This window comes from Silene latifolia, chromosome Y (assembly GCF_048544455.1).
Source record: "Silene latifolia isolate original U9 population chromosome Y, ASM4854445v1, whole genome shotgun sequence".
Lineage (NCBI taxonomy): Eukaryota > Viridiplantae > Streptophyta > Magnoliopsida > Caryophyllales > Caryophyllaceae > Silene > Silene latifolia.
Window position 1 is genome coordinate 376,342,512 of NC_133538.1, and position 27,835 is coordinate 376,370,346.

Sequence of the window (27,835 nt, forward strand, 5' to 3'; positions counted from 1 at the left end):
TCCTCGAAATGCGTGACAATTCCCCAAACCTGCGTAAAACATATCCAAACACATCCCAAAATACCAAATACGCAGAAAACACAGTCTATAGTCTTAGTCTAAACTAAAGAATTGTCTAAACTAATTGTCCTAATTAAAAGCGTAATAAAGAGGTTTAAAAGAAATTCAAACAAATATCTATTACAATTTGTTACACGGGGCATTTCCCCGTTTAATTCCCATCAGCTTTCAGTAGCCCCTTGGTGGGCTTCTGACTGGAGGACGTCACTTCAAAATGATACGACCGTCCTCTTTGATTTCCATGAGCTTGAATTACTGTTTGCAAGAGGAGGAGGAACATAGTTCCAATCTATGTAGGTTCGAACTGTCTTCGTTCTCGCCCCTCTGTCATCTTTGGCATCCTTGGCTCCAGTTTGATTGATAATGGTTGCACCATGTCCCTTGACAGCTCCTTTCTCGCCTTCATCTGTACCTGCAGTAAGGAAAACAGACGAACTTTCCTCCTTTTTGCTCTCAGTATGAGGCGGAGGGTTAGCAATAATAGCAGTATTCTCCAGATTTTCATCTGGAGTGTCAATAATAGGGTCAACAGAAGAGAGGGCATTGCAAGGCTGAGCTTGCATGGGAGCCCTCCGGAACTTGGACCGATGGAAAGTCAACTCCTCGTCCCCTACCCGAAAGGTCAAAGTCTTCCCGACGTCTATTATCGCACGGCGGTGGACAAAAATGGTCTCCCTAAAATGATAGGGGTGTGCACATCTTCGGGGATATCTAAGACGACAAAATCAACGGAATAAAGAACTTCCCGATCCGAACAGTACGTCTTACACACACCTAGTGGCCGCGATAAACTACGGTCGGCCATTTGGACAGTCATGTTGGTGCAAATCAGCTTTGTCACACCAAGTCTCTTAGCTAGAGATAAAGGTAGAACACTTACACTAGCGCCTAAATTGCATAGCGCATTATCAATCAATTGCATACCGATGTGACAAGGGATCGAAAAACTACCCGGGTCTGATTGCTTAGGAGGTAGCTTATTTTGAGATAGGGCTGACCCCACCTCAGTCAAAGCTACGGTCTCATTATCGTTCATAGTCCTCTTACGTGCTAAAATTTCTTTCATAAATTTTAAATAAGAGGGTACCTTGGTCAAGAATTCAAACGGCACGGAAACTTCCAAACTCTTCAAAAGCTCAACAAATTTGCTAAACCGTTGATTAATCTTGGTATTCCTGCACCGCCTCGGAAAGGGAACCGTAATTGGAATCTCGAGCCCCTTGTTTCTCGCTTCCAAAGTGTCTTCCGGAGCAAGTTCGGTATCCTTCTGACGCTTCTTACCTCTCGAACGAGGCCTTTACGTAATTTCTCGCTTAAACGAGCACTAGCAGGCTCTCGAATAAGCTTCCCGTCATCAATATCACTCGATCGAGAACTGTGCTCACTCGATCGAGTAGTTTCTTCATCAGCGTCAGTCGATCGAGCAAACTTACCACTCGATCGACCAACCTCATCTTCTGATTCACTCGATCGAGCAGGAACTCTACTCGATCGACCAGCTCTTCGCCATTTCCACTCGATCGAGCGTCGGACTTGATCGATCGAGTAACTCTGTCGTGAGTCCTTTTCTTTTAACAGAACACTGTTCATCATCAGTGACAGCTTCCCTCGGGTCTGATTTCTGTACTTCCGGTCCCTCATAAGAAAGACCGCTTCTCAACTCTATCAAATGTACCGTCTCATTTGGGTTCTTCTCATTTTGAGTCGGTAAATGACCCGGCTTCCTCGAGGATTGATTCGCGGCGAGTTGGGCAACTTGAGTCTCAAGTGCCTTTATGGACGCGTCTCTCTGTTGATCACTTGTGCTTCTTTGTTGATCACTCGCATGAAGCTGCTTTGTAATGGCTTGCATCATAGACTTTAACTCGCCCATTTCACTCACCCCACTTGAAGATGAACCGTGGTTAGGAGGGTTAAAAGACGGAGGCTTCTGATAGCCTTGTTGAGTCTTATGGGGTGGAATATCTGGCCTCTTCTTTCTGCTGATTCGGAGGAGCGGTGGGGTTGAGTACGTTCTGGTTACTCCACCTCAAATTGGGGTGGATATTCGGCTCGTAATGAGTGTTGTTTTGCCTGTAATGTTGGAAGGCAGCACATTGCTCATAAGGACTAGGACAATAATCAGAAACATGTCCATCTACCCCACACCTTGTACAGACGAAAGGACCGTCTGTCATAGCATTAACCTGGTACATCCCTCCCTTGAGAGCTCCCCCTAATTCATACTTGTCAAACCTCGCGGTAAGGGCTTCTAATGCGGCTACTGAAGAGGATTCAACGGCTCTCCTTTGGTTTCCCCTTGAATTCCCATATTCAGCCCTATGAGTGGCTAAATCATCTATAATCTTCCACCCTTTGGTTGCTCCCAAGTTGTCGACAAATCGACCATTGGTCATGGCATCTAATATAGCCCTCTGATCATCATATAAACCATTGTAAAAATGGTTACACAGGCTCCACTTTTCGAAACCATGATGCGGTATGGTCCGCACCAGTTTCTTAAATCGAAGCCATGCCTCGTGGAAGTTCTCGTCAGGCCCTTGTTTGAAACTTGTTATCTGAGCTCTAATGGCGATGGTTCTCGAAGCAGAGAAGTACTTCTTATAAAACGCCAATGCTAGCGAATTCCAATCTGTTATGCCGTGAGCAGCTCGGTCCAAATCCCTGTACCACTCCCTTGCAGCATCGCGGAGTGAGAAGATGAACATAGTTTCTTTGATCTGATCAGCTGTCACGTCGGTGGGAGGAGGTATGGAGCAACAGTAATCAATGAAAGTCTCCATATGCTGAGTTGCGTCTTCAGTTGCAGCTCCCTCGAACTGATTTTTCTCGACCATATTGATGTATGCAGGCTTAGGCTCGAACTTCCTAGCATCTCCCGGCAGTTCGAACCCTTTATAGAGATTGTCAGCCGTGGGCTCGGAGTGACTAGCAATGGTTGCTTCCTCAGCCATTTCGGAAATTCTCGGAAAAGTAATAGATTCAACGATGAATTGGAAACCGGAGAAGACGGTGGATTGTCTTGAAAAGCTCGTTCTCGTAAAAGCTACCACGAGAACCGGGCTCTTCCTCCGCTGTTGTTCTTGAAATAGTCTCCTTTTACGTGCAGAGATCTCTCAATCTCGGGATCAAAAGGTAGTAGTGGACCACCTTGCGACCTGCGCATAAGAAGAAACTACAGACAAGATATGAGAATAGTCTAAGGAACGATGTTCCTTAAACTAACGAAAGAATTAAAAATAAAACAAATAGTAAATTGAACAATTGCCTCCCCGAATGGCGCCAAAATTTGACACGTCGTCGCTTACATCAAAAATAAAACCTAACGGTCTCAACTAAAAATGTAGTAGAGGCAAATCAGTATCGAATCCTCGGGAGGTAATGCAACTACTGACTACCTATTTCTAATCCTATGGTAACAATTGGGTTGATTGAATTTTTGATTCTAAACTACGGAGTTGAAGGAAAGAGAAATAAAGCGAGCAATGAAAGGGGAAGTGAATTTAAACTATCAATAAGAGGGGGACATGTCGGGAATTCGGTTCACTACGGTAGTTCAACAACTTAGCGATAAATGACTCGGAGGCGAACTAATGCGAGACGGATATTAGAAGGTCCTTTCGGTCCACTTCCCACCCTAAAATACCACTAACTTAACTTTCGTCCTCATTAGGGTAGTCTACTGTTTATAGCAGGCCTATTTAGTCCAATCTTTCGATCCAGGATTAATTGTAGCCAGATTAATGGGTGACATAGAAGCGTGCACTCAACTAGGTCGAGAATTACAGTTATATTGCTATAGTGACAGAGTCCCTTAATCAATTCGTCTAATTCATTCACTACGTCGTCATTATTCTACCGCAGATCCCCTAATCCCAACATGAAGGGAGATTAGCTACTCATGTTGATTGTTAAACTAACAGCATATAAATTTCCAGCAGAAGACATAATGAAATAATAATAAAACGCAATAACGGAAATTAGGGCAAGAAAGAACGATAACATAAACAGGAATTAAAGGCAACAAGAAGGTTAATTATTATTAAGGGAAGAGAGGAGATTACAATCTAAGCGATTAGCGTAAAGAATCCAACGACCGAGTCCGAGTGAAATAATCCCAAACTAAAAGCAACAGTTGAAGGAGAAAAATAACGTATGAAAGTAGTAGTAGCTTTCTAAAGTAAACTTTGATAATGAAAGAGATGCCTAATAACCTAGTTAAACGTAGGTTAAATAGGAAACAAACAATGTTTAGCGAAAATTAAACACACGGACTGAATCAAAGCCCACGCCCGTGAAAACCTCTCGATCGAGTGGATTAAACCACTCGATCGACCATCATCTCAAAGGCCAAGTCCCTCGATCGACCAAAGCAGTTACTCGATCGAGGACTTGGTCATGTTCAAACTAACTCGATCGAGGAAGGAACCTCTCGATCGACCAACAGGGGGGCTAGAAACCACTCGATCGACCAGCAAACAACACGATCGAGTACTTGTATCTTCAATTCAGCTCACGTCCTCACCCAAGTACCTCGTAATGTGTGCCACGACGCTTCCAAGTGCGGTACTCTACTCTGGGACAATCCCGTCTCCTCTAAATGCATGCAAAAAGGGCAAAAAGGAACATGGTTCCACTACTTTCGCGATCATTCCTACAAAAAGGACAAAATACACCAAAGTAGCCAATTCGGGGCAAAATACCATAACAATAGTATAGAAATGCATAGAAATACGTGCTGAAATAGGCTAAAAAGACTATACATTAGGCACGTATCACGTATGCAATGGCAAATGAATAATTTCCGGTATGCGGTAGATGACTGTGGGTTGAGGGATCTCCCTTATGAGGGGTATGCGTTCACGTTTGATAATGGCCAAGAGGGAGATGCGAATAGACAATGTAGATTAGATCGGGCTATGGTCAATGGGGAATGGTCGGATAAGTTTCCTTATGCTAAGCTTCTACACCTTGATAGGGAGTGGTCTGATCATGCACCTATTAAGGCTCTGCTTAATGGGCGCAGGGATGCGGAGGGGAGGGCTCCTAAGATGTTTCGTTTTGAGCAGATATGGGTGGGACATGATGGATGTGAAGATGTCGTGAAGAGGGCCTGGGAAACGGAGGACGGGGAGCTGATTTCTTCGTTACAGAGATGTGCAATTGAGTTGCAAAATTGGAAGGGAGTGAGCATTGGTAAGGTCATGCGAGATTTACAGAAAAAACGGAAGAGGCTGAAGTGGTTGAATGAAGGAGGTCGATCAGTGCGAGAAGTTAATGAACGGCGTAAAATTGTGAAAGATATTGCGGACCTTCTGAGACAGGAAGAAAGCTTTTGGAGGCAAAGATCTAGAGCCCTATGGCTTCGAGATGGTGATAGGAATACAAAAAAATTTCACCAAAAAGTGAGTCAAAGAAAAGAGAAGAATCACATAGCTAAACTTATTGACGAGAGGGGGCGAGTGGTAAGTGATAGACAAGGAATGGCTGCGTGTGCTGTGCATTACTTCCGGGGACTGTTAACCTCGGATCAACCGGAGAATTTTTAACAGCTGCTCATAGGAATTGAAGGGAGAGTGACGGATGCTATGAATGAGGGGTTAAGGGAGGAATACCGAGGGGATGAAGTCGTTGAGGCGTTAAACCAGATGCACCCTCTTAAAGCCCCAGGTCTCGATGGAATAAACGGTCTTTTTTACCAGACTTATTGGCATATCGTTGGACCAGCCGTGACCCGTTGTGTGTTGAATATCCTCAATGGAGCGCCGTTTCCTGAAGGTATGAATGAAACTAATATTGTCTTGATACCGAAGAAGGAGCCTGATAAAATGCAATAATTTCGCCTCATCAGTTTGTGTAATGTGGTCTATAAGTTAGTCTCGAAGGTGCTTGCAAATAGATTGAAGAAATTTTTTGGGGAGATTGTTTCGGAGAACCAGCCTTTACCCCGGGTCGGTTAATCACGGACAATATTCTAGTGGCCTTTGAACTGTTCCATTATATGAAAAACTCACGAAGCAATGGGGGACACATGGCTCTCAAATTAGACATGGCTAAGGCTAATGATAGAGTGGAGTGGCGGTTTTTGGAGGCGGTGTTGCTGCGTATGGGGTTCGACGAGAGGTGGGTTAACCGAGTGATGGGTTGTGTCATGACTGTTTCCTATAAAGTTTCGGTGAATGGGCCGCTTTCCGAGAAATTTGTTCCTGAGCGAGGGATTCGACAAGGTCACCCTTTGTCCCCTTTTCTCTTTATTCTATGTGCGGAAGTGCTGTCGAGTCTAATACGGAGGAATGTTGATAACGGATCACTTAAGGTAATTAGGGTATCTCCTCAAGCACCGATTGTTTCACATCTATTGTTTGCAGACGATAGTATTATTTTCACGCGGGCTAAGGAGGACGAAGCGATGATTGTGCGAAATATTCTTCGTGACTATGAGCGGGCATCCGGGCAACAGGTCAATCTTGACAAAACCACAATATCTTTCAGGCGAGGTACATCCAACGCACGACGAGAACGGGTCCTGGGTGTTTTGAATGTTCGGGAAGTGCATAAGCAGGAATGGTATTTGGGCCTTCCTACTGTTATTAGAAGGTCGAAGCAGGGGCTCTCCAATTTGATTCGGGACAAGATTAGCAAGCGGTTACAAGGATGGCGAGGCGAGCTGCTCAGTAAGGCGAGGAAGGAGATACTCATAAAGGCTATAGGCCAAGCAGTTCCAACCTTTGCGATGAGTGTTTTTAGATTGCCGGCTAATTTTTTCAATGAACTTCGCTCTCTTGTTTCGAGATTTTGGTGGGAGTAGACACCGAAATTTTATATTTTTGGTATCTATTTATTTTATAATATCTTTTGTATTTTAGAGATAATTATCAGAAAATAATGTGATAATATCTTAGAATATTCTAGAATATGCCGTCTTGCCCTCCAAGCTACTAGACTATAAATACAGCTCTTGTGTTTAGGGTTTAAGGGGGGAGCATAGATGGATTAAGTCTCAAACGACCCCGTCTTCCTACTATCAAATTGTAGGTAGGATGGAATAAGTCACAAAAAGACCCCATCTTTTCTCCCTACGAGATTAAGTCGATAAGACCCTTGTAAAAACTATCAAACCCTAGCCTTAGAGATGGAATCAAGAGAGTCACGGAAATTGTAACCCTTAATCTTTCAATAATAAAACTCTTATTTTCCGTATTATTTTTGTGCCTCTCTTTATTTATTATTGCTGGTTCAATTTTTATGGTTTACAAATTGGCACGCTCGGTGGGACGATTTTCGCTCTTCATCTCCATTCTCAAGGGTCAAATTCAGTAGCAGATTCGAGACCAAGTTGCAACCGACATCAAAGTCTCTACAACCAGTCTCGAGGGGGCATTTGTAGACACCGAAATTTTATATTTTTGGTATCTATTTATTTTATAATATCTTTTGTATTTTAGAGATAATTATCAGAAAATAATGTGATAATATCTTAGAATATTCTAGAATATGCCGTCTTGCCCTCCAAGCTACTAGACTATAAATACAGCTCTTGTGTTTAGGGTTTAAGGGGGGAGCATAGATGGATTAAGTCTCAAACGACCCCGTCTTCCTACTACCAAATTGTAGGTAGGATGGAATAAGTCACAAAAAGACCCCATCTTTTCTCCCTACGAGATTAAGTCGATAAGACCCTCGTAAAAACTATCAAACCCTAGCCTTAGAGATGGAATCAAGAGAGTCACGGAAATTGTAACCCTTAATCTTTCAATAATAAAACTCTTGTTTTCCGTATTATTTTTGTGCCTCTTTTTATTTATTATTGCAGGTTCAATTTTTATGGTTTACAAATTGGCACGCTCGGTGGGACGATTTTCGCTCTTCATCTCCATTCTCAAGGGTCAAATTCAGTAGCAGATTCGAGACCAAGTTGCAACCGACATCAAAGTCTCTACAACAAGTCTCGAGGGAGCATTTGTAGACACCGAAATTTTATATTTTTGGTATCTATTTATTTTATAATATCTTTTGTATTTTAGAGATAATTATCAGAAAATAATGTGATAATATCTTAGAATATTCTAGAATATGTCATCTTGCCCTCCAAGCTACTAGACTATAAATACAGCTCTTGTGTTTAGGGTTTAAGGGGGGAGCATAGATGGATTAAGTCTCAAACGACCCCGTCTTCCTACTACCAAATTGTAGGTAGGATGGAATAAGTCACAAAAAGACCTCATCTTTTCTCCCTACGAGATTAAGTCGATAAGACCCTCGTAAAAACTATCAAACCCTAGCCTTAGAGATGGAATCAAGAGAGTCACGGAAATTGTAACCCTTAATCTTTCAATAATAAAACTCTTGTTTTCCGAATTATTTTTGTGCCTCTCTTTATTTATTATTGCAGGTTCAATTTTTATGGTTTACAGTGGGGCTCAGATAACGGAAGGATAAAGATACCGTGGATGGCGTGGAACAAAATGTGTCGGTCTAAATATCAGGGTGGGATGGGTTTTCGAGACTTCCATAAATTCAACTTGGCCCTCCTTGGAAAGCAAGCTTGGATAATGATGACGGAGGATAGCTGCTTGACGGTACGGGTGCTTAAGGGGAAATATTTTCATGGGAGGGAGTTTATGGAGGCTGATCTTGGTACGAACCCTAGCTATACATGGAGGGGAATATGGGAGGCCAAGGAAGTGATCCGGCTGGGAGCACAAAAGCGGATAGGGGATGGGGTGAGTACGCGGGTTTGGTGTGATCCGTGGGTTCCTGGCACAAGCTCAATGCGCATCATAACACCTCGAGGAACAGCGAATGAAGATATGAAGGTGGCCGAGCTACTCAATGTCGACGGGCATGGATGGGATATTGATAAGGTAAATAGTTTATTCCTCCCATTTGAAAGTTCTCGTATTTTACAAATTTGTCTTAGCGATGCTAGACCGTCTGCCGATTGGTGTTGGGAGCCGGAGAAGTATGGTGACTATTTTGTTAAGTCAGCCTATCGACTCATGATGGAGGAAAACAATAGAGAGGAGTCGGGTCAGTCACTTTATGAGAAGGAGAAATGGCTTTGGGGTAAGATTTGGAAAACACCAGTATTGCCCCGAGTCAAAGTGTTCTTCTGGCAGCTATGCAACGATGCTATAGCTACTAAAAAGAACATAGCAGCCCGTATGGAATTGACGGATAATTTTTGTCCTCGTTGCCTAAACTGCGTGGAGACTTGTCTCCATGTGGTTCGGGATTGTGGGTGGGTCGAAGGGATATGGGAGGAGTTAGGGGTGGATGTTGTACCGGGGACGGGTTTTGGGAGGGTGAGGGAGTGGGCTGAGGAAGTGCTGAGAGGGCTGGATATGAGGGAGTGTGGGGTGTTCATGACGGGATGTTGGGCCATCTGGGAGAGGCGGAATAAAGTTCTTTTTTATGGAGGAGAGTGGCGGGGTGATGAGGTTGTTCGGAGGACGAGGGAGATTATATGGGAGCTGGAAGGCGCGGCCGAGGTAAGGGAGAAGGAGGTGAGTAGGGTAACGCAGGTGGACGGTGGGGATCGATGGAAGAAGCCAAGTGAGGGGTGGTATAAAATCAATGTTGACCCAGGAGTGGCGGAGGGCATGGGAACGGGGTTGGGGGTGGTATGTAGGGATGCTTCGGGGAGTGTGCGATGGGGAGTGGCGGTTCAATAAACGCGTTTAGTCTCTCCGGAAATCGCTGAAGCTTTGGCGGTTCTCCAAGGTATTAAGGAAGCACAACTCGCTGGCCTGTCCCTAGTTGTGATCGAGAGTGACTGCCGAGGAGTGATCGAAGATTTGAAGAACAAACGGTCTGGAAGAAGTGAATTGTTTTTAATTTATCAGGATATCTTACATCTTTGTAATTCGTTTAATTCTATTTCCTTTAATTTTGTGCGTAGAAACTTTAATAGGGTGGCACATGGCCTAGCTCATACTTTGCCATGGGTTGCTGGTAGGCGTAGGTGGATAACGGATTTTTTGGATTGGTTGTTGTCTTTGGCTTGCGATGATTTGATAGTAAGGAATTAACCCTTACGGGTTTTTATCAAAAAAAAAAAAATTAGATTGATGAAAATACACAAGTAGTACTACCTAAGTTAAACAGAAAAATCCACAATAAAATTAGAAGATTTTGATTAAATGTAATAAAAAAATATAATAAAAAGTTGCAAATGATAAACATCAGATTTACACAATACTTTTAGGGACGTGCTAAATCTCACACATCCTTTTACTCAATCCCGCATACTTCTACCTCTTATTCCGAATGTACCCTTCTCATTTCTCAACCCCCCCCCCCCCCCCCACAACGAGAGAAACTAGAAAAATGAAAATCTCTAAAATCAATATCAGGCACCCTCTCCCACCACACTTCCTGCTCCGGCATCCTCCCCCACCACCCACCCAACGCCGGCGACCACCTCACCACACACCCATTCCTGCGACGGCGACCACCCCCTCCGCGCCGACCTATATGCCTGAAATTCCTACCCTAAACCCAACCCCAACAAACCTTCGATCCCCCACCACCCTCCCATGCCGCCGACCACCTGTCCCCACCAGCTTCCACCCGCCGACCAACCCTTCACACCACCGTACTCACGCCGACCATCCCTACAAACCCCCGTACCCGCGTCGATTACACCCTCCTCGAAGCTAACTACCCAACCCCCGCCTACAACCTACAACCAGCGTCTCACTCGTCGACACATGGCTCACACTATCACTCGACGCCGCCTCCTCCGACCATCCTTCTCTGGTCTGACGTCCCCATAACCACCCATTCCACAAACAAACTTAATCCAAACCGTAATTGTTAAAAAAACCCTTTTAATTAAAAAAAATCAACTAAATCGATTAAAAGACGGGTCTTAATAAAATTGTTGATAAAACGACGAATTTACATCTGATATTTACGAATTACGATCCATAATTGTCGAACGATTAAGGGATTGGTTAGGTTTAGAGAGAGAAGTCTTTTTAATTCTTGTTTTTTTGAGAAGGGCAATTATGGAATGTTGGGATAATATGTGTTGGATTTAGCAAACTAGCGTGCGGGATTTAGCAATTGCATACTTTTAATAATTCAAAAATAAAATTGAAGAAAAAAAAATTAACCTTATAAGCAAAAAAAATCAACTTTACCATTAATTATCCTTCAAAGAATACATGCAAATATATATTTAAAGAATATAGATGAACTGGGAAAAACATAAAGATGAAATACTCCAAATTTATGTAGTGTGGGTTGAGGGAAACGATCTTGGTGGTCTTATGATAATAGTGATGAGAATTGAGATCATGAGATCAAATTTAGAGTGAGAGAGCTCGAGTGATATTGTGGTAACGAAATGAGGCGAAGAGTTAGGGTTAGTATAATAATAAGTTGATTTACTGCGTATAAATCTGGAGTAAAAGTAGAGATTAGAGTTTGAGGCGGATAGTTAGGTTTATTTTGTTCACATTAATGGTATATTGGGCCTCAAATTAAATAAGATCTCCTCACCAAAGTTATTATGTTTGTTGGCATTTGAATGAGTTACATAAAAGAGTTTTATCGACTATTAATATTTTTTCTTTATTTTACACCATTTGAATGTAGATATTTCCTTTTCTTATTTGTTTGCGTTTAATTAAAATATCTCTTATAAAGAATTTAAAAGGCAAATAAATGCTTAAATTCGTACAAACGAAGTAAATATATTGTTCTTTATTAATCTTTAACCGGTAAATCTCACATAACATATCGATTCAAAATATCTAATACTGGCAAATTGTCCTATCTTGCTAAATAGGGTAATACTGAACTCTTTTTATTCATTTAAGTTGGATATCCGAAATTTTGGAAATGGATGTGTATCTGAAACACAGTGGATGGATATTCGACTCGAACTTCTTTTCTGGAACAAATATCTATTTTTTTTAATATTACTTTGAATCGAATCGAAAAATGGATATTGTTTAACCATGTTGTTAATTTGTTATAACATGTCTTATTAACAATATCTCACTCACCGTTTTTTTATATAAATTCTGTACATTTATAGGGATGCGCTATCCAATATTTTTAGTTGGTCTATGGGTTCTCTTGCTAGCCAAATAAATTTAAATTAGTTAGTATTAGTTTAAAATATGACGTCTAATAATATAGATATATAATTAACATTAATATATTTTATGTTCTCAAAAGCAGCCCGCCGTGTATTTTCTGCACGAGTATAAAACTAGTTGTATTATTGTTTATCTAGTCTCTCATAAAATCGTGTCATTGTGCAATAGAGGTCACATAAGGTCAATTTCAGTACAAGCCCAAATTATGAATTTGCTACATCGAATTTTGTTCTTCTAGTTCTACTTAGTCGACTAACTTGCTTTGCAACTTTTGGATACTACTCCGTATAAGTTATCCTTTTTCCTCCTGAAAAAAATGGACTGTTCAGTTATAATTTCTCGGATCGGGTCAGCTTTAAACCGGTAGAGGACACCATCCCAAAACCCAAACAGTTGAAACAGAGGGAATAGCGTTAAACTAGTCTTATCGAGAAAACCAGAGCTTCAACAATGGCGTTTTCCAGAGCATTTATCGCTAGGAATTCACTACTCATGTACTCATCTCTATCATCATCCATATCTCTACTGAGTTTTTCTTCAATTATACCAACAATTACCACAACACGCAGCTTAACTCTCTCAGCTTCCGTTTCTTCCCAACAATCGAATACTTCAACTGATCATTCTTCGCCTTTCCCACTTCAAACTCTCAAACCCGCTTGGAAACCCATGTGCTTGTACTATACACAAGGCAAATGTACCTTGGTAAGCTTTAGTTTTACGGTCTTTGTTGTGCAAGCCAAATGTTTGATAAAATGTCTACCTGAATTATTCTATAGTATACTCCGTTCTAGTTAAAGGTTTTGGGATAAATATTAACGTCGTGTGGTATCGTGGGAACGTCTTACTTATCCAGTTTTTTTTGCTTTTCTTAAGGTGTCATGTAGGCTTGATTTTCTAGTGAAGTAGCGGTCATTCGATGTACGGAGTAGTTCTCAAAGAAGGACATGGGTCACCTGAAAATCGTCCTTTTTATACTGTTAGGTTGAGGTTGCTTATATTCAACCGCCGTACTCGGAGTCCTTTAGGTGAGACCATGTTTGCAAAGTGCTTGCTCCTTGATTATGCTTCTCTTCTGTTGTTGCATACTATTATTAGTGTTGTTTCTTTTGAAATATCATGGAAATGTAAGAATTTGAGCTTCAATGTAATAGATAATTCCACGACTTCTATCCCCTCTTCGTTGTTAGAGACTAGAGAGTCTATGTTGCAATTTTGAGTCAATAACAACTTCTGTTGAAATAATTAATATCTTGAGTTTGATTTTGGCACCATTGATGATAATTAATGATGTGGCGGCTTATTCTAAAGTAGCAACAACTCAACTAGGTGAATCCATGAAGAAAAACACATTTATCTTTTAGTGTTATTGCAACACTCTCTATAATATCTTATAATGTGGGAGTTTATTCTCAGAACAATCATCTTATAAAGATCTGGTAGCTTTTGGTGAATCCTAGTTTTGCACCCTCTTATAGTAAGATTGTCTTGTTCTCGAACAAGACTTGAACCTGTCTCAAGTCAGACTTGCCCTTTCAAGAGCTTTCTTGCTATAAGCCAGAAATTAAGGAGGATTATTTTTTTAACTCTTGACTTGTGGAAATTGTAGCAGTACTTCATCTAAATATAATTTAACAAATGCTAAACACCCTAGTCGTAAGGGAGCTAACCATTTGGTGCGGGCCTACTAGTAAATGAACAATATGCCTAGGAAGTTGGATTGACTAAGTTCAATCTATGCTAAGAATCTTGATTTTGGAAGTATGCAATCCTTGACTAAAACAACCAGAGCTGGTCTCCTCAGTGTTGAGAAGATAATTGCCTTCAAGAAACTGCAAACTCGCTTCATAAGATGCACAACATTAACAATACTGCTACAGTGTCTCAAAGCTCCTATCTATGGTGAGATAAGGGGTTCAGATGTGCTGAATCAAACTCTGTCTGTATGTGGAAAACACAAATTGGTTGTTTAGGGGTGACCCTTAGGGTGTGTTTGGATAGCGAAAGTAGAGGGAAAGGGAGGGGAGGGGGAATGGAGAAGTGGAGTTTTCCCTCCAAATCATTCCTATGGTGGAAGGATTTTGATTAGACTTGGAGGAAGGACAATGGATTCCTCCAAGCCCCTCCCCCTCCTATCCCAAATGTTATCCAAACGAAGGGATTTTGTAACCTTCTCTCCCCCTCCCCTTGCTTTCCCTCCAAATCCCCTCATCCAAACAATGCCTAAATTAAATTTGTATAGCCTGACCACAAATTTCAATATTAGAAGCATCGTGAATCCGTGATGCACAATTTGCTATAAATTTAATAGTCATAAAGATGGTTTGAATGCAGATGGATGATCCTTCTCATTTAGACAAATTCAATCACAGTTGCTCCGTGCCACTTGAAGAAGAAATTGCTAAATCTGAAAAGTTATGCCCACAGGATATAGATTTCCTGTTAGTGCTCGATTTAGAAGGAAAAGTTGAGATTCTTGAGTTCCCTGTTTTGATTATTGATGCCAAAACATTGCAAGCTGTCGATTTTTTCCACAGGTTTGTTCCTATATTGCAAGTGTAAAAGTAATTTTAATTATAACAAATAATTAAATTAAATAATTGTTGTTACATTACTGACCTCTCTGTTTTTGATCTTGTGCGAGCTGTGGCCTACGGATTGGTTTTTGGTGGCTAATTACATATTTTTTTACATATGTTGCAGGTTTGTTAGGCCTTCCAATATGAGCGAGAAAAGGATAGAAGAATATATTGAAGGCAAATATGGGAAACTAGGTGTTTCTCGGTAAGCTGTAATTTATAGAAACTTAAAATGTCCTGGAAGCATGATGTTGATCTCTTTATGGCAAAATCATGATTTTGTTGTGCAGATAGTTTCGTTCTTTAGTGGATTGGGGCAACGTAGAAGATTGTTTAGCAATGTACTGTGGTTAATTAAGGATCTCATTTTTGTTTAGATTTAAAAACTTTAGATTGGCAGGCTTTAGTTTCATGTCATTTGAGAAATTAATGGACTGTTCGTTAAGATAAACAGTTGAGTGGAAGACAATTAGTCTTTCAGCAATTTTGTCTAAACAGTTAACCCTATGTTTGTAAATGGTAAAGAATTGATGGATTTAATTTTGTCTTTTTAAATTTGTAGTGTTTGGCATGATACAGCCATGCCATTTCGAGAAGTCATTCAAGAATTTGAGGCTTGGATCACTGGCCGTCAGTTGTGGGAAAAGGAGCTCGGTGGACCACTACGCAGAGCTGCTTTTGTAACTTGGTGAGTGTCATTCTTTTTTTTTTTTTTTTTTTCTTTTGCTTTTTTTGCGAAATGTCGTCTGAGGTTAGACACTGTGATGTTCATAGCTCGTTTTATAATTGGGAGGGTGTGTTTGTGTGGTTTCGTGACCTTGTCACTGTAAGGTCAAAAGTCAAAAGCATGCCCGGAAGAGTTACAACTTACAAGGCATCTATGCTGTGTTAATGATAATTTAGTTAATCAAGCAAAATGCTAGTCGTTGACTTGCTGCCTATGTTACCCTGACTCGTCATATTAGCTCACGTACAAGGGTCCAAATCTCAACACTCTAACATGGGTATGACACTGGGACACCTCATTTTAAACGAAAAACACGCGAAAATATAGTCATGCCGATGCTTGAACATGAACCGTGTCGGATACTTCTTAGTTCTTACTAAATCTGAGTAAACTAGCTTGTAGCTTTGTTGCCTGCTTGCTTGGCAACAGAGAATGAAAAACAGAGGATATAGTGGAATAACTTTCTTGTAAAATTTCTGGCTGATAGTGGCAACAGGTACGAACTTAATACGACAAGTTCTGTTTCTCCCTTGTGAACCTGCTGCGAATGAAGGACATAGGCAAAAAAAAAAGAAAAAAAAAATTAAGAATTTGTTTTTCTTCTTTTTATACATTCCAAGTTTACTCTTCCATATCGTCCGATCTTATTCGATGTCCTTGAGGAGATCTCTGTGGGGTAATATCCGTATACTACCCTATAAAATTAGGATTATAACGCAAATTTTATATGTAATTTATAGTCATAAAACGAAAAACATAATGAAACGATAAAGATCAAGGAATAACCTTCGGTCCTAGTGCAATAAGGCAATGAGAGATCAAAGTAGACCTCCTCCTAAATGATGCACCCAAGATAGTCCGAGAAATGCCCTTGTGCTAGATCGAATCCTCTAATTGCCTTGCAATATTGAGAGGATTAATTTTGTGAGTTTTTGCTTAGATGAGAGATCTAGGTTTTAGAGAGAAAATGATCTCCAAAACCCTAATTTAATTTTGCAAATGACAATTAGGTTAGACAAGAGGAGAAGCTCTCCTTTTGTCTATGAAGGGCTCGGCCAAACCGAGTGAGAGGAGAGCTCGTGGGCTTTTTAATTTCCTCTTCACTTAATCTCGTGGTACGACCCGAAATGCGCTAAATGTATATGACACGGTTTAATTATAAATCGTCATCGGTTATCAGTTATTAAAGCATCAACTAATAAGACGGGTTAGTTGAATTATTAATACATGTCCGACAAAGACAATATCGTATAATTATATTCAATATACATTTAATTAAATATAAAACGTTTATATTCAATTTTTACGAATTAATCGCTTAATTCGCCTTAGCCATTATTATTTAATCCGTATTAAATAAAATATCTCAACATCACAATTTTGACTTATTATTAGTCAAATAACTCGTACTAACCGGTTAGTCAAATTTGGCATCTATATGACCGTATTTTCATACCGTCACATCTCTCAAACGTATCCTATAGGTGTGACTTTTAGGGACCAGTTGATCACCGCCATCTGTATGACAATAACGTCAAACTTATCTAGCAAGCCAACCGTTATTGATAAACGTGGACCAACGGATTATGATACAAAAGTATACCCTTTGATCCTTTTAGAGATTTAGAAGTCCTTGCACTAATCGTTAAGGACACCGGCCCAACAAGCTCCCACTTGTCCGTACAAGTGTATGTGCAATGACGTTATCCGCACTAACTGGAGGACACAAGCTCAACAAACTCCCACTTGTCCGTACAAGTGTATGTGCGATAACCGATTCTCATATTCATTTAAAATTTCTCCCACTCAATGTAAAACAATTTGCGGATCTGGATCCACAAAGGTCGTATTTCACAATCGATCCGGATCTAGAGTGGTTTCCCACTAGAGAGTAACTTAACGATAAAACGAATCCGTGCCCGAGCATGGCCATGCATTTCGATTCTGACTCCTCGAGTGGCCCTGAGAAATATCGAGTACCTGATAAAGGTTGAATATTTCCTTCAACTCGAACTCCTTCCGATCTAAGCACAGCATGAAATGACCCAGAAAAAATCTACTTGGCCCCCTGTTACGGATGACCGTGAGAAAGAAACCAAAGTCACCCAAAATCGCCATAGTCTCGAGACAACGATAGTCAAAAGAATCGACTCTTAGGATCACCATGGAGGTCCTATCCACGACCGGGCACGAATGTTATAAAACATTTAGGACTCCACGTCGATGTCACAATTGTGTCCTACGAAATATCCGTATAAATCGCCTCGTGATTGGTCGGTCAAGCGGTTGACTTATGGCTCGTTGAACCCACCATCAACCAACGTCACAAAATAATTGCCAGAGTTATCAGCTCATGTGGGCAATTAAGGACCAAAAATATAATGTTTGTTCAATTCACTTTGTGGTGTTCAAAATTTGTCGTACAAATCCACATGAAAAACAAAATATATATATAAAATATCAAAACGATGATGTCGTATAGAGTACAAAAGGAATGAATCTAATCCATAAAAGAGTACTACAACTTAGGAACACGTTTAATTCCCATGGAATTAACATGCCCTTCATGCTTATCTTGTCGTAATGCTTTAGTGAGAGGATCTGCTATGTTATCATCGAGCAATCTTGTCATCACTACTTCCTTTTGCTCCACGTAATCTCGGATTAGATGAGCTTTCCGTTGTACATGTCTAGACTTGTTGCTAGACTTAGGCTCCTTAGCTTGGAAGATGGCACCACTATTGTCGCAATAGATGGTGATCGGGTCATTCGAACTAGGCACTACGGATAGCCCATGTAAGAATTGACGCATCCATATCGCTTCCTTTGTAGCTTCGACGCGGCATAGTACTCGGACTCGATCGTAGAATCTCTCTTTATGTGATTTGTTTCGAACTCTTCACGTGATCGGCGCCATTAAGAGTAAAAACGAATCTGATCGAGATTTCGAGTCATCACGATCCGTTTGGAAGCTGGCATCTGCGTATTCGGTTGCACATAGCTTTTGTTCGCCTCCATAAGTCAATGCCCAATCTTTAGTCCTCCGTAGGTACTTAAGAATGTTCTTGGCCCAACCAATGTGGTTCACCGGATCTTTGTTGGAATCGACTTGTCATACTCAATGCATATGCCACGTCCGGACGTGTGCATATCATGGCATACATGATAGATCCTATTGCCGAGGCATAAGGTATCCGTGCCATGCGCTCTTTCTCTTCCGGTGTCTCTGGTGCACGAGACTTGCTCAAATGCACCCACGGAGACATAGGAAGGAACCCTTCTTGGAGTTAGTCATCTTTGAATCTCTCTAGGACTTTGTCTATGTAAGACTCTGACGAGAGATAGCATCCGTCGTGATCTATCTCGATAGATACGGATGCCTAGAATTCTTTGTGCCTCTCCCAGATCTTTCATCCGGAAATGGTTTTTCAACCATACTTTCACCGAAGTTAAGAGAGGTATGTCATTCCCAATCGGGAGTATGTCGTCAACATACAATATTAGGAAGACAATCTTGCTCCCACTCGACTTGATGTATAGACATGGTTCCTCGACCGATCGAGTAAATCCATTTTCTTTTATCACTTGGTCAAAGCGATGATTCCAACTCCTTGATGCTTGCTTAAGTCCATAAATGGAACGCTTAAGCTTGCACACTTTCTTAGGATGTTATGGATCGATGAAACCTTCGGGTTGTACCATGTACAACTCTTCCTACAAAAAGCCGTTTAAGAAGGCGGTTTTCACGTCCATCTGCCAAATTTCATAGTCATGAAAAGCGGCAATCGCTAAGATAATCCGAATGGAACGCAACATGACTACGGGTGCAAAAATTTCATCGTAGTGCAAACCTGGCACTTGGGTGAAACCTTTAGCAACTAGTCGTGCTTTGTAGATATCTTGTTGACCTTCCACAGAATGCTTTATCTTGTAAAGCCATTTGCATTGAAGGGGACGAACCTTAGCAGGTAAGTCAACAAGATCCCACACGTTGTTCTCATACATAGAGTCCATCTCGGATTGCATGGCCTCAAGCCATAGCTTTGAGTCAGAACTAGTCATGGCACCTTTATAGGTTGCGGGTTCACTACTCGTTAAGAGTAGAACGTCATCTATGTCATGTTCCTCGACCATACCAATGTATCTGTCCGGAGGAATAGAGACTCTTCCCGACCTCCTAGGTTCCTCAGGAATGTTAACCGCAGCCGGGATTGAAGAAATAGGTTCCTCCAATAGTTGCTCGGTACTTGGTTCTGGAATCTCCGACAGTTCGAAGGTTCTATCACTCTTTGCATTCTCGAGAAATTCCTTCTCTAAGAATGTCGCACTAGCCGCAACAAAAACACGTTGTTCGGTTGGCGAATAGAAGTAATGACCAAGTGTTCCTTTTGGATAACCTATAAAGTATGTCTTGACCGCTCGCGGGCCGAGCTTATCCTCGTGTCTCCACTTGACGTAAGCCTCGCAGCCCCAAACCCGTATAAAGGACAAGTTAGGGACCGTTCCCTTCCATAGTTCATATGGAGTCTTGTCAACAACTGACTTTAGACGGACTTCGGTTAAGTATTAGAAGCGGTGACAAAAGAGCATAACCCCACAACGAGTCGAGCAACACGGTGTGACTCATCATGGATCGAACCATATCAAGTAGTGTTCGATTTCTCCGTTCGGACACACCATTCAAATGAGGTGTTCCGGTGGAGTTAACGTAGGGCAATCCCACAATCCTTTAGGTGTTGATCAAACTCGTGAGAAAGATACTCGCCACCACGATCGAACGTAGCGTTTTTATCTTTCTACCAAGTAGGTTCCGTACCCTATTTTGGTATTCTTTGAATTTCTCAAAGGATTCACTTTTGTGCTTCATTAAGTAGACATAGCCATATCTACTTAAATCATCCGTGAAAGTGATGAAATACCTATAGCCTTCTCGTGCGGTGATTGACATAGGACCACATACATCCGTGTGTATGAGCCCTAATAGGTCAGCAGCGCGCATTCCAACACCTTTGAAGGAAATCCGAGTCATCTTACCGATGAGACATGATTCACACGTGCCAAATGATTGAAAATCAAAGGCCGAGATAGCTCCATTTTTAATGAGCCGTTTTACGCGTTTCTCATTAATGTGTCCCATACAGCGGTGCCATAGATACGTTTGATCTTTGTCACCAACCTTTAACTTTTTATTCATTACGTGTAATATTTCGGTCGTCGATCTAAAACATAAATTCCATTCATGGAGACTTGCTTGTCATAAATCATATCGTGTAATGAGAAAATGCAAGTATTATTCTCTATTACAAATGAAAAACCAAGTTTGTCAAGTGCAGAAACAGAAATAATGTTTTTGGAAAGACTGGGTACATAATAGCAATCATATAATGACAACTCAAATCCGCTAGGAAGCTGGATCACATATGTCCCCTTTGAGATGGCGGCCACTCTTGCTCCATTCCCGACACGCAGTCCACCTCACCCTTTACGAGGGGTTCGATGTTTCGGAGCCCCCGCACATGATTACACAGATGAGAACCACAACCAGTATCAAGTACCCAAGTTCAGTAACTTGCGTGGTTAATCTCAATCATATGAATAAAAGTAGAAGAGAGAGAAGACATACCAACAGGTTTAACACGACCCGCCTTTAAGTCCTCATGATAAACAGGACATGTACGCCTCCAATGCCCAGTCTTGTGGCAATGATGACATTCCATGTTTTCATTCTTGCTCTTTGTCGCGCTTGATGAGGTGCTCGACTCACCAGGCCCACTCTTACCCGAACCCGACTTCTTGAACTTCGGTTTACCTCTTTAGGGTTTGCACGAGCTTTGCCCTTACCTTTCCCCTTGTTTGACACAACGAGAACATCCTTTTCAAGCTCCCACTGAACTTCATGTCCTTCTCGGTGCATACGAGAAGGGAGTGCCGTTCATGTGGGGTTTTCTTCAAATCATTCATATAGTAATTCGCTCTAAATTGCGAAAAACCATCGTGGAGTGAATGAAGCATGCGGTCGATAACAATGTTCTCGCGATGTTACAATCAAAGGTCTCGACTTCTCGACATTCTCAATCATGCGAGAATGTGTGGGCTAACCGGTTGGCCCTTACGAGTCTCGCATCAAAGAAGCGAGTGGTATGCTCATAGGTCACGATTCTCGGTGCTTTCGAGAATTCCTTAGTGAGCGTGGTGAAAATCTTGTTTGCACCATGGGCTATGAAGCGTTTCTGCAAATTGGATTCCATTGCAAAAATGAGCACGTTTTTAATCGCACCCGCTTCCATACGAAAATCATTAAACTTGGTGATTTCAAAGCGACTCTAGCCGTGGGACTGGGTTTGCGGGAGGGGCTCAATAGATATTTGAGCTTCCGTCGGCGGCAAGACATTCCGTAATGCCGCCTCCCGGTCTCCGAAGTTTGATCCATCATTTTTCGCCGAGTAGATCGATTCATCCGATTCATGAAGATCCGAAGCCAGGACTCACGGTCCAATGTGGCACTTGGCATTGGGTTATCAGTAGAACCAGCCATTTGTTATTAGCAGTTTAAAAGTTCGTGATCTACACTGAAAAAGAAAGAAAAACAAAACGAAATAAGCAACTCATCGAGGTGATTTAAGTTTATTTAAAAATCATTTTAACGTGTAGACTCAATGCACTTGCATTATTGATCTCCCTCAAGAATGATACAAGTGATCCCAAGACTCAATTTCTGTAAATTGATAAGCCAACTGTTTAGCTAATTCTTCCGGAAGAACTCTTGGTCGATAGATTTCCGTAAATCCTATCTATAGTCCACCATTTTCACAGGATCGTACGAGTGACCATAGTGTTGAGATAAAATAGGTCAATCGGTTCCAACTTACCCGACGTAGAAGGGGTCATATTATGCCTACCGACGAAGAAGGGACTCATTGGAGTTTGACCTATAAAGACCGTTCTCAATTTTTGTTTATACGAGGAAGATCCCATCAACTAAATTATAATTCATATTAAGTGAACGAATAACTAGCGTCTGCGTGAATGAATTAATTTGGGTGATGGCTTAAAAATCGTGTGACATGAGAATGTCAATGAAAACTAACTCGTGACCTCTATATGTGTCAGTTTTCAGCAATTTTTAGGTGGTTTGGTTTTTAGGCGGAATATAATGCATACTATCGTTACAATAAAATAAATAAATGAATGCGATACGTAAATAAAAATTCCTAGGGTGGCCTATCCTAGTAAAAAGAACAAAATACAACTTTGGAATCCACCGTTGGACCCGAAAAGCTTGTCTTGGTGTTCCATCTTTGTCCATGTAGCGGGAGTGAGCATCCGGTCTCCATCTTTAGTCTTCTCAAAAATTACAATTTATAATTTACAAATATAAACCTATTTACATTCTAAATAAAAACTGTAATTAAAAGAAATAAAAATGGAGATACGAGATCTCAAAATACAACCAAGACCGTGTTCCATCATTACGGTAACACGTTCTACTAAGGCCACACTATGTTACAACCGTTTGCAAAATAAATAAATACGTAATTAAAAGCATTCAAAACAATTAACAATAACGATAAATAAAATGCATCAACTAAAATTAAAATTTATTCGTGACATAATTCCGTAATTATGTTAAATTTTTATCCAAACCACCAAAGATAATTAAAATTACATGACAAAACCGCTTTAGTCAAGTTAATTTTAATCCGAGATAATCCGTTACAATAAATTGTTTTAAAGTAACTTTATTTTACGTGGGTGAAACATTTCACTAACAAGCGAGAGCATAAAAACGTTTTATGCAACAAAGGGCCGAAAAAAAACAAAAAATTTTTTTTTTTTTTTTTTTTTTCTTTCTGTACTGCTGTACGTGAACAGTACCAGTACCAAAAAATTTTTTTTTTTTTTTTTTTTTTTTTTTAAATGCTGTAAAAACCGAGAGCATCAAAAAGGCCAAAAAAAAAAAATTTATACGGCTCAAAATCGTGAGCAACAAGAGATCAAAACAAAACGGTTTGATAAAACACAATTGCAATTTTAATCTAATCCGTATAGAAATCAAACTACAATTGTTAATCTTCAACATATTGCAATAATTATCGGTTAAAATTACAACATGTGAAGAACGATTGAAAACAAGAGATCGATTGATCTAACAAAATAGTGTAGCACGCAAAACGATGAAAAAAAAAAAACAGAAAATCAGGCCGTGAACATGAAGGCCAACACGGTTTTCCAAAAAAAATTTGCCGAGACAAAAATTTTTGTGCCACACGAAATTTTATGCAAACATTTGATGGATCTTTCGCATATTGCAATGAATATCGTTTACAAAACATTATGCAAAGATCTAAATGTAAACAAAAAAACAACCAATGCCGTGTATACAAGACACGGTTCCCAATGCAACCCAAAAAAACGCAGCAAAGCAAAAAAGAAAAAAAATTTCTGCCGTGTAAAAAAATGGCTGCCGAGACAAATTTTTTTGAACAAAAATTCATCGATTCATTTCGTTTGATGAAAAACACATAGAAAATTTACGTGGCCTCGCTCTGATACCACTTGTGGGGTAATATCCGTATACTACCCTATAAAATTAGGATTATAACGCAAATTTTATATGTAATTTATAGTCATAAAACGAAAAACATAATGAAACGATAAAGATCAAGGAATAACCTTCGGTCCTAGTGCAATAAGGCAATGAGAGATCAAAGTAGACCTCCTCCTAAATGATGCACCCAAGATAGTCCGAGAAATGCCCTTGTGCTAGATCGAATCCTCTAATTGCCTTGCAATATTGAGAGGATTAATTTTGTGAGTTTTTGCTTAGATGAGAGATCTAGGTTTTAGAGAGAAAATGATCTCCAAAACCCTAATTTAATTTTGCAAATGACAATTAGGTTAGACAAGAGGAGAAGCTCTCCTTTTGTCTATGAAGGGCTCGGCCAAACCGAGTGAGAGGAGAGCTCGTGGGCTTTTTAATTTCCTCTTCACTTAATCTCGTGGTACGACCCGAAATGCGCTAAATGTATATGACACGGTTTAATTATAAATCGTCATCGGTTATCGGTTATTAAAGCATCAACTAATAAGACGGGTTAGTTGAATTATTAATACATGTCCGACAAAGACAATATCGTATAATTATATTCAATATACATTTAATTAAATATAAAACGTTTATATTCAATTTTACGAATTAACTGCTTAATTCGCCTTAGCCATTATTATTTAATCCGTATTAAATAAAATATCTCAACATCACAATTTTGACTTATTATTAGTCAAATAACTCAGACTAACTGGTTAGTCAAATTTGGCATCTATATGACTGTATTTTCATACCGTCACATCTCTCAAACGTATCCTATAGGTGTGACTTTTAGGGACCAGTTGATCACCGCCATCTGTATGACAATAACGTCAAACTTATCTAGCAAGCCAACCGTTATTGATAAACGTGGACCAACTGATTATGATACAAAAGTATACCCTTTGATCCTTTTAGAGATTTATAAGTCCTTGCACTAACTGTTAAGGACACCAGCCCCAACAATCTCTTCACCTGTTATTCATTTACTTAAAACCAATTTTTTTTACTCCCTCCATTTTCCTATTTTTTTTTCCCATTTGCTTTTGCGCAGTCTCCTAGCTTTGACCCTAGTTTTTGATGTGTATATAGTACTTTTTTTTGGTCGAAAATAATTTTTTGTGAAAGATTTTTTTATAATAAATATAAATATTTTAGTTTTATGTATTAATATTTTTTTTTTCCAAGATATCTACGGTCAACGTTGGTAACTCTTTCTCTCAAAAAACAAATGGGAAGAAAATAGGAAAATGGAGGGAGTAATTATTATTCTTAAAGATTTCATATTGTGTTGTTTTCTTTGAATATGTGCTCAAGATTTATAGACTGTTGACTGTAAAGCCTGATAAGTTATGGGATGATGTTGCCTTATTGGGTGTTGAAACCAATATAAGACTTGTTGCGACTCACTCATTGGAGATGTATTTTAGAATATGAGGTAAATTTATTTCACTGATTTAATGTCAGTAGTACGTTTGAGTTAATTATCAAAAGTGTGAGGCTGACTAATTGACTTTTGCTTTCTGAATAATTCAGAACCAACAAGTTTTAGATTAGACTATAGTACTACGGTAGGACATGGTTATGTTTCAAGAATTTAGGGTGAATTTTTAGTTTGGAGGTTAAGTAGCTCATTCCACTACTCCTGAAACTTAAATCTTCATACCTGATCTGCTATAAGATCCCCCCTTATTTTTTCGAGTGGATGAACTTAAAGGACATCTACTTGAACTTCTATAATCGAAGGGTGGGTTGCAGGTCTCAGTTACTTATACATTCCTGAGCTTGATTTATGGAGCTTGCAAGTATGTTTAGGCAAATAAGGATCATTTTTTATCGAGAAAAAGACTCACTTACTTTGGTATTTGAATTATGAATTTCTGATGGAATAAAGCAAAAGATTGTTGCGTTTTTTTTGTTGTGAAATAAGAAATCATTGGATGCAATATTTGACGCAATTTTCATTATGGATCATTTATGTTGGAGCAAAGTTGCCTACATTTGACAATTGACATCCCTTACTCCTTTGTTGGTGTGATAATGATGTTGAAAGACAATGTGTAGTTACTTGAGCCCGTTTTCCAATTTTGTTAGAATGTACTCTATAAGATAAGGGTCATGTTCAAAAATCAAATGCACGAGTTTTGTTTTTGTCATGTTAATCCTGTTTTCCCACTTTTTTCTAGCTGATTTGCTGTTGCCTTACGCCAGGCCACGGGAATGAGGATCATGTTGAATGAACTCAAATTAACATTGTTGGGAAGTCATCACCTTGGGATCGACGACACAAAAAACATAACTAGGGTGGTGCAGCGTATGCAGGGGCGGATGCAGCCCGTATTTCCTAGGGCTATAGCCCTAGATAAAATGTCAAATAAAAATAAGTAAATTAAGTTGACATAGTTACAATGTAAGCGCAGTTGGTTGTTGTGTTGTCTACCAGCCAAATTATTAGGGTTCGATCCCTATTGGAAGCATTTTTTTTTCTAATTGCTTATTTAATTTTTCTAGTCATCATTCATTAAATTAATACCCAACTTTATTTATTTTGTATTTTGTATAATTTTCAATACATGAGCCTTCCCTAATTTTTATTGCCAATCATCACAAACTCCAATATTATGTATTTGTCTTTATCAAAATCCAAATTAAATAGAGTAATTATTAATTATGTTATATTTTCATCATCATAAAGTGTTTGATTTATGAAAAAATCGTTTATTCCCGAATTAAAACTTTTTTTTGTAAAGCATGCTTTTTTTTGCTAATCTTTACAAGATTGTCTTATCATGCTAGATTTTAATGGTATTAATCATATAAGATTGATTAAAATAGTAAATATCCGTCGACGTCTCAATAGAAAGGTATGTCACGAGTTGAATTTTTTTTTAAATCAAAACCTTTTCGTAGTCTATCATATTAGCCCTAGATACATTTCAGTCCTGGCTCCGCCTCTGAGCGTATGCTAGCAGATGGCTCTGTAATGAGCATAACTGCTAAAAGGAAACTCGACAGTCCCGAGTCTGTAGACTTCCTTTTCAAAAATCGTATCAGGTATTGCTCCTTTGCTCAATTTTAGTTAAGTTTATGATTGAAAAGAAAGTAGTAGTTGAACATTATAGCTATCAATTGGGACAGACGGGAAGGGTTCATGCCGGTACAATACGGACTCAGGCTGGGTTAGGGTTCGAATTTGAACTAAAAATGAAATCTCAGGCTTTTTTTCTTGACCGCCTTATGATGCATAAAAAAAGAGATTATGTGGTCACGTATAATTTCACCCCGTAGTTTATATCCTCTGAATACATTTGCAAATTTTATCCAGCTTTTTAGTGAAAATGAGTAGGTTTGGGTTGAAGCTTGACTCAAACCCTAAATTTACGAGTCATTGGTCAAGCTTTACGTGTCTATGACCTTATGAAAAGGCAGTTTTTCGGGTTATATTTTGACAAGTCTAGTTGATTTTTTGACTTGACTCGGCATCATATTCTCTTTGGTTAATGACTCTTTGTAGGTGACGTATCAGTAAGCTATGAAGTAGTAAGGCTCAGCAAAGCTTAAAATGGAGAGATATAACAACTAAACAGACTTCTTTCCCGGGAAATGTAATGCCATAGAACTGGGGGGCATGGGGTTAATTATGTAAAACTGGGGCCTGAGGTTTAAGAGTTGTGAAAATGTAAATCTTTTTGTATAATGAATTGGGGCTTCGATACAATTTAAAAGGGTAAGCTCCATGGTCCGTCTCTATCCCAGTTTTTTTTTTTTT

General features: G+C 39.7%; 2 protein-coding genes across 2 annotated transcripts; both read left to right on the forward strand.

The window, feature by feature from the left end:
* Positions 1–4,853: 4,853 nt before the first annotated feature.
* Positions 4,854–5,897, forward strand: LOC141631893 (uncharacterized). The gene is made up of 2 exons (XM_074444505.1): positions 4,854–5,525; positions 5,613–5,897. Exons 1-2 carry the CDS (start codon positions 4,854–4,856, stop codon positions 5,895–5,897), a joined length of 957 nt encoding a protein of 318 aa, XP_074300606.1.
* A 6,564-nt stretch (positions 5,898–12,461) lies between these two features.
* LOC141634092 (putative exonuclease domain-containing protein At3g15140) lies at positions 12,462–26,598 on the forward strand. Its single transcript, XM_074446394.1, has 5 exons — positions 12,462–12,878; positions 14,508–14,710; positions 14,877–14,957; positions 15,315–15,440; positions 26,278–26,598. The coding sequence occupies exons 1-5, from the start codon at positions 12,624–12,626 to the stop codon at positions 26,288–26,290; spliced, it is 678 nt and encodes a 225-aa protein (XP_074302495.1). The 5' UTR covers positions 12,462–12,623; the 3' UTR covers positions 26,291–26,598.
* The last annotated feature ends 1,237 nt before the right edge of the window (positions 26,599–27,835 follow it).

Excerpts from the sequence above, each read along its gene's own strand:
- LOC141634092 (XM_074446394.1), top strand. The coding sequence starts at position 12,624 with ATGGCGTTTTCCAGAGCATTTATCGCTAGGAATTCACTACTCATGTAC. Across the intron at positions 12,879-14,507 it reads CACAAGGCAAATGTACCTTG|ATGGATGATCCTTCTCATTT; the intron begins GTAAGCTTTAGT and ends GTTTGAATGCAG. Across the intron at positions 14,958-15,314 it reads GGGAAACTAGGTGTTTCTCG|TGTTTGGCATGATACAGCCA; the intron begins GTAAGCTGTAAT and ends TTAAATTTGTAG.
- LOC141631893 (XM_074444505.1), top strand. The coding sequence starts at position 4,854 with ATGAATAATTTCCGGTATGCGGTAGATGACTGTGGGTTGAGGGATCTC. Across the intron at positions 5,526-5,612 it reads TTGACGAGAGGGGGCGAGTG|CTGCTCATAGGAATTGAAGG; the intron begins GTAAGTGATAGA and ends AATTTTTAACAG.